This window comes from Diadema setosum, chromosome 4 (genome assembly GCF_964275005.1).
Source record: "Diadema setosum chromosome 4, eeDiaSeto1, whole genome shotgun sequence".
NCBI classification, from domain to species: Eukaryota; Metazoa; Echinodermata; class Echinoidea; order Diadematoida; family Diadematidae; genus Diadema; species Diadema setosum.
Genome location: NC_092688.1, coordinates 30790265 through 30801235, shown reverse-complemented (window position 1 = coordinate 30801235; position 10971 = coordinate 30790265). Strand labels below are relative to the sequence as shown.

General features: G+C 37.3%; 1 protein-coding gene across 1 annotated transcript; it reads right to left on the bottom strand.

Moving 5' to 3' along the window:
• Window positions 1-4438: 4438 nt before the first annotated feature.
• Window positions 4439-10553, bottom strand: LOC140227120 (centromere protein V-like). The gene is made up of 5 exons (XM_072307551.1): window positions 10463-10553; window positions 8738-8904; window positions 7637-7706; window positions 6429-6543; window positions 4439-4563 (listed from the first exon to the last, which is right to left on the bottom strand). Exons 2-5 carry the CDS (start codon window positions 8854-8856, stop codon window positions 4439-4441), a joined length of 429 nt encoding a protein of 142 aa, XP_072163652.1. The 5' UTR covers window positions 8857-8904; window positions 10463-10553.
• Between the last annotated feature and the right edge of the window lie 418 nt (window positions 10554-10971).

The following is a 10971-nucleotide window of genomic DNA, read 5'->3' as shown; positions in this document are numbered from 1 at the left end:
TGATCAGTTACTAGCCATCCCCTTTAAGTGTTCTGGTATTCCACACAATCTTGTCCATACAAGCAATAGCTGCATTATTCTTCACAATCATAGTCAAATAACACAAACACATGTATACAAGCACATACATACATACACACACACACCCACACACGCACACACACACTACATTGATCAAACTCGACACTTAAAACATCAACACTGAAAAATATCACTTTGGACGCCTTTTGGTCACATTTCTTTTATTCATTGCATAGATATGATTTATATTCACATTTTTCTGAAAGATTATAGTACATGGACATTAAGGCAGTTATATTTCAAAATTATACACAACAGACATTCAATTAAGAACATCTTTGAAAAGGCAAATTACCTTGAATAAAAAGCAGCTGTTATAAAAGCCACAGAAGTTAAAGCAGCAAATTAGTGTAAATTAAAGAAAATTCAGATAAACATAAATTAACAATCAAATACAATTGTATTACCAAGCACCATACCACATAAGGTCAATCTCAAATAAAGTGTAGCAATAATGGAACATGACATGATCTATATATAGATACTTTTAGAAAATATTTCTTTGCTTTAATTAGTGCTATGAAAGATTGTACTATAAAAGAAAAGCTATGAGTAAATCATATGTGTTTGTATAATACATGTTTTAAAAAAATCTTTAATTTGCTCAGTTGGTAGTGTCTGCCTTACAATCAAATAGCTCAAGGTGAAGTCTCATTAAGTCTAGCTGCGAAAAGTATTATTAGTTTCCTCTAGTATGAGGCAGAGGCAAAACACTCTGTCTCCCGGACAGGACATGAAGTGGACGTCAAGAGTGTGAGGGAGTCAAGACTCGCGCACAAAAAGTTCCATTCCTCTTCCTCGCAAAGAGCAGGGTGCTACCCCGGTGAAGTGGTCCACCACTACCCTATGTACCCACACCAGAAATCAGGGGAACGATGCTAACCCCTCACAGTACAGCCCATGTAACTAATGATAGTTTGTGAATGGTATCTACCAGGCACACTGTGCCATACAAATGAGAACATCATTACCACTTTACAGATTTGGACATATTTTGATGATGTTTAGCAAGAACCTTTGGGCAATAACAATAATGATGTACCAGTACCTTCACATGAAAGTGGGTGCATTTGGGGGTACATGCATGTATTTACATAATACAAGCTTTAGACTTCTAATGAACATTGTTTTTATCAACATTAGTAGTCTTATAAAACTGGATACAATTATTAATTTGGAAAAAAAAAAAAAATCCAAACATCTTGGGCTAGTGGTGAAGTATCCAAAGATTACCAGTACCTAACATAAAGTACATCTGTAGAACCAAATCGTAGAAATATGATTTGCTTGCATGATTAGTTGATTACTTGAAGTCACATGATGCTGCAAACTTTCCGATCAACCTGAAGATTTATTTTGAACTCTCAAAAGAATGTTTGGTATATTTTGTTTGTTTGTTCATCAAATTAAATGAAATTTCTCCTAATGATAAGAATTACTAGTATACAACAAAAGTCAAACTCATCCAGATACTAGAAAAGCACTCGTAGAGCGCCGACCTCCGCCAAGCAGCTCATTTTCACCCATTAAAGGTACAAGCATGCTGAAAATCGCCACATTTCCCCATATAGAAGCCTTTTGTTTCAGTCATCAGCTTCCAGCTACGCGCCACCTCGACAAAGCAGAGAATGCGCTCCGAAGCACATGTATATGCTAACCTCAAATACATGCAGCCTGAATTCCCAAGTTCACTGACCCTAACTGCCAAAAGATTTTTTTTTTTTTTTAATCCTTCAAAAAAACCATAAAAATTCCTGGATCACTCCTACAATTTAATAATCTGTTCCTTGTGTCATTACCAACTTTTCCTGCAAGTTTCATTCAAATGCATTCACAATTTTTTTAGTTATTTTGCAAACAGACAAACCAACCAACACCTAGGAAAGCATAACCTCCTGCCTTGGCAGAGGTAAATATGTATGAAAGTGTGAGTTAAATTATAAGTAGGGATGGTGAAAAGTAATTACCATCATAAAGACATATCTTCCTCACAGAATGCCTGGTCATTACGCAATGAGACAAGAATCAATTGTATTCCTTCTGTCTGTGAGGCTGATCTAGTTTGGCACATACTTCAAATATTTTTGTGTGGCGGCATCAAACATGGGTTCAAAGGGAATAAGACCTGTGACTCCATCTCTTGAACCTCCTTGAAAGAACTTCCGGTAGATATTTCGTAGCATAACTCTCTATCAATCATCTGACTCTTCCCAAATTAAACATGGTAAGACAGATTCTGACAACATAAATTATTCATTTTTTTAGTGGATGCCACTAATGATTGTAATCAAATTGAATAAACCTGTCTCATTTTCTTTACTGCCGTACAAGAGCATTTTGAATGCTTTCAAAGTGATTTGGTCATCAGACATAAGGGAAAAAGGAATATCCTCAACATCCCTTTAATTTTTTCCCACACATCTGTGAGACAGCTTGGTACATAACAGGGTCAGATCCAGGAATTCTATAAAGGGGGGCACAAAAAATATTTCTGGTGCTACTTCCGGGTTTCATATCATTTTTTTTTCTTCTTATTTCGTTTTAACAACGAATAAAGAGGGGGCGGGTGCCCAGTGCACCCACCTCTGGATCCGCCACTGCATAATACAAGTATCCTACAATACCGTCACTTGCTACTGATCAAAATGGCAAGTCGAGATTTCATGATGGCTACCGTTAAGGTATATTTCAGTGCAAAGCGACAATGCTTGTACAGTACTTCACATTCATAACTCTAGTCTGCAAAGCTCTACAAACTACATTCAAAACAACTAGAACTATCACTAAAGGTGATTAATACCCCTGCTCCAGCAGTCCAGACTCCTATGAAAAAGAATTGAAACAGGGATTATCGGGGACAAACACAGCATTTTGCACAAATACACCTTAAGATCTTCAGACACACCAAATTCGACCTTAATAGCTTAAATGCTTCAGTTTGATACAAAAAATTCAATGTGTGGTTCAAGTGGCAATGTTTTTTTGTTTTTGTTTTTTTTTCTGATACTGACACGACGATGTCTTGCATACCTACACCTATATATCATACATACTGACCTTGATTGCTTGAATGCTGTGGAAGTAATATGACTCACAAGGTTTTGGTAAAATTGTGGTTACCATGGCAATGCTTTGTCTGGCAAACACAAAAATCAGGTATCCACACCTATACTTCAATGCCATAATGTCCACCAAATTTAATTTCAGTTGCTTCAATATTGTGGAAGTAATTCACTCCATAAAATTTCAAAGAAAATATGCAGTTACCATGGCAATGCCTTGTCGAGTACAAACACAGAATGTCTTGCATAACCACACCTATGATCATTATACGTACCAAATTTGAAATAAATTGCTTTAATATTATGGAAGTAGTTTGCTCCACAACATTTTGGTAATTTTGTGGTTACCATGGCAACACTTTGCCTGACAAACACAAAAATATCTTGCCCACCAAATTTGATATCAATTGCTTAAAAATTGTGGAATTCACTCCACAATATTTTCACGAAAATATGCAGTTACCATGGAAACACCTTGTCGAGTGCAAAAACAAAGAGTGTCTTGCATATTAACTACACCTATAGATCATCATACACACTTAATTGTTCCACAAAGTTTGGGGGAAATTGTGGTTACCATGACAATGTTTTCTCCAATAAATACAAAAGACATGTCTTGCACATGTGCACTTCAATGTCATCATGTACCCTACGTTTCATGTAAATTGATTCAAAACTGTAGGAGTTTGCAACACAAGATTTGCAATGGACTGTCGCCGACTGACCGCCAGACTGACCACACGCTGTGGTTGGTCGGGCGGTATATACACTGTATTCCTATATATCCCCTTATGCACTTAGTGCATGCGGGGTATGATAAACTGGTTGCCATGACAGGAACAAAAATGTATACACACACAAAAAGAAAAATAAAAATAAAGAGAGAACACAAACACTGACAGTGAATCTTTAAAGGTCCAGTTTACCTTTGGGAGCAGTAATTTCAAAAATTTTCAAGATATCATATTTGATGCATATGTGTGGGTCTGTTGTATCGTAAAACATCCTACCGTATGAAATATTTGCAATAAAACCTAAAATATAAGGAGATATCAGGGTTTTTCTCAATAAACCGTAACTGTATACGGTTTAGTCTGGAAATTTTTTTATTATAACTATTGTTCACATTTTGTGTATTTAACAACACTTAACATCGATTATACGGATTCAAATTTTGACAGTGGTTGTTTCTATCCCTAACTCACATTTTAGAACTATTTCATAGCACTAATGCTTTCATCTGCAAATGGTAAATTATGCCTTTAAGGTTTATGGCAAGAGTCCAAGTAGCCTCATTACTTTGATAACAAGCTGTCTGATCCACCGCGGGCCTTGAACTCGTGTTCCCAGTTCGATCCATCAAAGACCTGGACAATGGTTTTCTGTATTGTTCCCTTGTCGACACAATTTGGATTGATGCCTGCATAAAATGCACAGAAAAATTATCCCTGTATTCAGACAGCAGCACAGGTAAACTATTATTGGACTTCATTTGTCTGTTATTTCGAGGGGTGTGGAAGATGGGTGGTTTCGGGCGAAACAATTTTCAAAGATAGGGTATCCAAGGATAGAACATTCTTTCTAGAAACACACCAGAGATAAACACATATGAAATGTATAATATTTTGCATACTGCATGCAATTGCGGAACAGCTGTTAAAAAAAAAGGTAAAGAAATGTAGATAAAAACAAAACAAAACCTTTTTTTCACTGAAACTGATGATAAATTGCCCTACATTGACATAAATAAGCACTGAATTGATCATGAATTTGAAGAACAAAACCCCTACAAAAAAAAAAAAAAAAAATGGGGGGGGGGGGGGTTGAAGAGGATGAGGTTGTACAATCCAAGTTCTTGATAACTTTCAACTTTTTTGTTTTTCCCATTGGACAGGGAATGAAGCTAATACTTAGCAGTTGACGGACATTAGCCATAGGTAAAATGTAATGACCATTTTGCCAAAGTTAAACACACCCATGGTCCCCCTGTGTGTCATCCCTTTTTCTAAATACAAATAGCCACCCCCCCCCCCCCCCACACACACCCAAGTTTGGCACCTTCAGTGATACCTAGCTGATAAGTACTTCTAGTTTTGAAAATATCTACCACATCTAAGAGCTTTCAAAGCATTTTTATTATTTTTTAAAATTTTTTTGTTGTTGCTATTACTAGAAAGGATAACCTTTTGTCGTTAGCCAACACTTTATTTTGTGATACTTTGTAAATAAATGTCATAGGAAATCTGCAGGCAAAGTGGGTTTGATTTATTAAAGCGTATGAAATAAACTTGTGAGACAAGTTGAAGGAAATGAGAGCAGCAGCTGACTGGGAAATCAGTAAAACTTAGTGGATTTTGCCAGATGCAAAGGTCTGTAATGCACAGACTTAATTTCAAAGCTGATGCCATTAGATTCAAATTAATGTGTACTAAACACTTGTCTACAGAGTGGATAATTAGTAAGTTTTGATTGACAGAATTTGCTCATAAGTTCCATTCACCAAAGCACCCTCATGTCAACTGCTTTATCATTTGCAGAGCAAACAAATTGGGTCTATTTGTCCTTTCAAACAGACATACTGTTTTAAAGTGTACCAGCTTCCATAATTTCTAAGCAATATAAAATGTGATACAGTTTTATATGTGTGTGTACCTACCACTTCTTATCTGAATTGCCAGTTAGCCGATGGGGGGTTCATTCAGTCGTTTTTATCTCTTCTTAGTCTTCTTTGATTTTCATTTTAATCTTAGAGTGGCCAGAAGTTTGTTTTTTTTTAAATCAAATAAGCATATATGTTTACTTGACACTTGATTTCTGACTAGTCTTCAGTAGACCTGTTATTACCCATCTCCTTCTAACCACTGCCGTTTCCATCCCCGAAATGTACACGCTAAAATACCCTTGTACACTTTTGACACCAATTGTATCTTGAAGAACCTATCTAACTGTTTGGAATAAATGAAAATGCTTAAAATGATTATAAAAAATGATGTGGGATTTTGCAGACCAGCCATTAAGTAACATTGCAACAAAAACTTACTAATGATAAACTCATTTAGGAGCTACTAACATAAACATGGGGTAAATGGGACTTTTACAGAAATGTTGTCCAAGTTGACAGCAGAAAATGTATGTTTTATTATGCCCTTCACACTCAGTGTCCAACCTCACTTTTTGTACACAAATTGATAAGTAAAATGCAATGCATATTAAATGAGCACAGACAAATACAACATAAGTAATCAAAAGAATACTAAAAGTCACATTTGAATATCAATACTGTACCTTTTCCATCCGGATTGGACCTTGGTGTGTAGAAAGACTGAACTCCACAAATTTTACAGAAAGTGTGCTTGGCCTTGTGTGTGTTAAAAGTGTAGCAGGTCAAACTGTCTTCTCCCTGGTGGAAAAAGAGACCAAAGAGTATGCCTGGGGAGTATTCCACCATGAAAATCTGTCTTATTGACTTTAGTATGTTACATCAATTGTACTCAAAGCTAGAATTTGATCTCAGGTATGTTTGTAAGATAATTAGAAAAAAGGAACCAGTGGGACTTGAACACGTCATCTATTGCTTTCACGGGAAGCAGGCATATCAAATGAAAGGAAGATACTATTCAGAGGGGTGAAGCCTGGTGGTAGTGTTGCTGTGCGGAAAGCAGATGACAGGTTCGAGTCCCACTGGTTCCTTTTTTTTTTTGCGACGTGTTTGTTAAGTTACAGATCAGCAGTTGCAATCTTAACAAATTTAATTTGTAGAGGGAGGCAAATTGAAGAAAAATCACACCTGAACCTTCAACCCTCTGAATAATATCTGACTTTCATATAATTAGAAACCATTTACGAAATATTAAAGAGGATTTGATTCGAAGAGGAATTCAAAGTTTATTTGATGAAAATCAGTTTTGGGCTGAGATATCAAAAAGACAAAGTACAACTGAGTGATCCTAAAAAGAGCTGGGTCCCACCTTCGATTAGAACCTCTTTGTTTCTGAATATCTCAGCTATTTCAAAACCAAATTCCATCATATAAACTTTGAATTCCTCTTAGAACTCCATGCTCTTTCATACTTCATAAGATGTTTCTCATTATCTCACAAAAAGTTAACCCTTATCTCAAACTAAACTACACCATCCCTAAAAGCAACAACAACAAAAACAACAAAATGTTAATTTTGGGTGTGCTTGAACAGGCCTTATATCTCCATACAATTTGCACAGGGCTCTTTAGGTTCCCTCATGCAATGAGTTAATAATGGCTGTACACATCATTTTATCCTTGAAATGGTGCACAGCCCCTGGCTTACTTCAAATCACCTGACAGGTTCTAACTGAATTAAACTTTTGAAAATGGGTGTACAATTCACTATTTGTATGATGATTGGACCAACATTTTTATCAGGTATATGTAACAAAACAGAACAAACATACATTAACATCAAATTTGAGAGTGACAGACAGAAAGACAGAAAAAAAGAAGAGAAATCATATACCTGCAGGAGTTTAAATCTGGAGTTAGGGACAATGAAGTGGATGTTTTGCTTCTTCACACATACAGAGCAGCTGCAAAGATAAAAATTGAAACGGCTTAGTGAGGTTTGCTTTCTACATTATATCAAATAGGAAATAGCGCGGAAATAGGGGGGGGGGGGGCAAGGGGTGCCCCCCCCCCCATTAACGAATCTTTAAAGACTGCCTTCTCTAGAACCAGATAACAGAGGTAAGTTAATGAGTTAGTAGATTGATGACAATAGTTCAAGGGTGTTTTTTTTTTTTTATTGCAGATCCAGGGGTGCCCCCCCCCCCCCCCCCCCATTGGCACCCAGGATAGGGGAGGAGTCAGAGGGTCCAAATGGGGGCCTAAATTGCATATTTTCATCTTCTTCTCGAAAAACCCATCATTGATTTTCGCCAAACTTGGCAGGCAGCAACCCCAGGGGGATCTAGGATCTCAATTTGTTCAAATGGGCACCATGCATGCATCTTCTTTCCTTCATGTTGTTTTCAAGAAAAAGATAAGAATGTACAATTTAGGCCCTCATTTGCCATGAACTCACTACAAATTACAGTCATCACTCTATCACTTCTGGTTCGAGCGAAGATTTTGTAATATTCCTTCATCTTTGGGGTTTGCCCCCCCCCCCCCCCCCAGTGATGGGGGGGGGGGGGGGAGACCAAATTGAGGCCAATCTTCACATTTTCTTCTTCTTGAATACACATGGTCAAACTTGGTAGGCATTTGCACGTTTTCCTCAGCTACAAGTTCTGTCTGTGCCAAAATATTTCACCAAAATGAAAATTAGTGCCATTTTGTGTACAAAAAGAATGGAGAGCTGCTAAGCATCTAAATCACAAAGAGCTGCCAATCTATCACTCTGTAAACTTCATCAGTTCATACTTTTTTGTGTGTATCTTAATTTTTTTCAAGTTTTCACTTTACTTATTCTTCATGATTTTTCTGATTTCATACAAAACAACAAAAAACTTTCCATTTTGTACGTTTATAAGTGTTCTATGAATGTATAACTCATGCATTTTCTCCAAATGCAATTAACAAGACGTACAGACACAGCTAGTTATAACTGCATACTTACTTGCAGTCCCACACATTGACAATGGCAGGGGCAAGAATCTCGAACCGGACGGCCCCACAGTGACACCCACCAGTGTGCTTCACCAAATTACTCTCCTGATCCGGCTGTGTGTCTGACATGGTGAAGATGAAGTGATCTCAATGGACCCAAGAAGAGTGTCTGATGACCTGGATATTCAAGCAAACAGAGCCAAATCGGTCTATAAAAACATGACACAAAAGAGTCAATGAATGATAACATTGTTTTAATTACATATGAGGATGCCAGTAGAATCAAACTGATGCGATCTTTAAAATTCATTGTCAGTCTTGTTTTTCAGCAAACAAATGAAATAGAAAAATACAACTTGCAGACTGTGACTCAAAAGAATCCACAATCTTAGTTATTGTTTTTTCTGACACAACATATTCAGTCGGAGTTCTGCAGACCAACATATATGCCCATTTTGAAATGCTACACTGAGCTATTGTTTTTAATGAGAAGCATGTTTTTTTTTTTTTTTTACTTGTTCTAAAATACATGTAATCAATTTAGCTGTACAATTACAAGTGTGCAACGTCATTGTAGTACATGACATTTTTTCACCTTAGAATCTACTTAAATTTGAACAAATCATAAGACTGTTTAAACAGCAAATTTTCTTCATTCTGTTACATGAGATACATTTACTGGGCATTCTTTCAGAAACTATATAATTATGGACTCCAGACAAATTAGATTCAATATGAGAGTTCATACCAAACTGTCAATATTGGCTACAATTATTATTCTGCTGAGACTTCTCGAGGCCTCAATGCTCGCTACCACCAATATGGTAGAGGGCCAATAAATACCAGCAACACAGCCGACATTGTATAGAGACTGGAAATGGAAAAAAGAAGTATTGTAAGAATCAGAATCATTCCTTGCACAACACATCCACAGTAAACATACTAGCAAAGGTAAATTATCTGATTATACTAAAACACATTTAGGTCGTAGGATCACTTTCACAAGCATCAATACAAAATGGAGCCAGCATTTAATAATCTAAGTAAAAGATAAACAAACATAAACAAAGAGCTAGATCGCTAGAAGGAAAACAAAATGAAAAAGCTATGTCAGTGTCTAGAAACCGTTTTGAACAGAAAAAAAAAAATCAGCAACCTCTGAAACAAATTCAGTAGTAATACAAAAATGGAGGCAGATAAAATACAAACGTCTAAGACTCTATGAGGGTGGCATTTCACCCATTCTTGGTCGCGCATTGAGATGGCCTGTTTCTGGAAACACAGGCCTTTACAGGTGAATACTGCAGTATACACCATGGCATAACAATCAGTCCCTTGAACTTTACTGTTATTGGTGGTCCTTCACTCATATTGTGTCTCATATAACACGCAGCACATGTTGGAAGTGATCACTTCTAGCCCACAGTGTTATGCTAGTCTAGCTTTCAAGGGAACAATCATAACACCGAAAATTACAGAAAAGGCGACATATTTTAGTACGTGCAGTAGGTTATCGAAGCCGTACACGTGCAACGTGAACGTGACAAGGAGCTAGCTCACCCTGGCCCATCGCGCATCGCCAGCGCAGCGCACTCCCTACACACCGGTACACGAGTCCCCATATGCATATGATTGCGCGATGAGAAAAAGACACAGATCTATTAAAATTTAAGAGATCAGATCATGCCACTGATAGCGAAGGCAGACGTGGGGTTAAACACAAGAATCTCGGAACCTCTTCGTGGACGGGAAGACATCCAAACGCACGAGTCGTATGCAATTCCTCTTCAACGTGATTCTCGTTCCAATCATTTACCTTGTGCATGTGTGCCACGTACAGTATACTAGAATACGGTGCTGCTTAGCTCTTATATTGCGAGTTGCAGGCGCGACAGAGCTGTAGCACCGTACGTAGTGCAGAAAGTTGAAACTGAAGCAATTCAGAGCCAGATACTGAATTTTGGTCTTCTGTAGCTGTTTATAATGTTTGGTTAGACCCGCGGGGAAAAAGGGAAAGTACCATTTTGTGCGACCGTGCTGATGGAGAGGATGACGACACCCTAATATATAGGGCCTAACTTTGTACAAACAGTGCTACTTAATCATTAATCACAATTTTGAATAAATATCATTATGTATACTATCTGTACTATAGAACATGTACTACTAGTTGTATTCGACCACGCCCACTCCCGTCCCGCACCTTCCTAGGATCCTGGCTGCATAAACTACGTTGTAGTTTTG

What these genes read in the sequence shown, in the direction of transcription:
- LOC140227120 (XM_072307551.1), bottom strand. Translation starts at nt 8,856, where the DNA reads ATGTCAGACACACAGCCGGATCAGGAGAGTAATTTGGTGAAGCACACT. An exon ending in GTCAATGTGTGGGACTGCAA is followed by an intron (nt 7,707 to 8,737) that starts GTAAGTATGCAG and finishes TTATCTTTGCAG; the next exon opens with CTGCTCTGTATGTGTGAAGA. An exon ending in CCAGATTTAAACTCCTGCAG is followed by an intron (nt 6,544 to 7,636) that starts GTATATGATTTC and finishes TTTTTCCACCAG; the next exon opens with GGAGAAGACAGTTTGACCTG.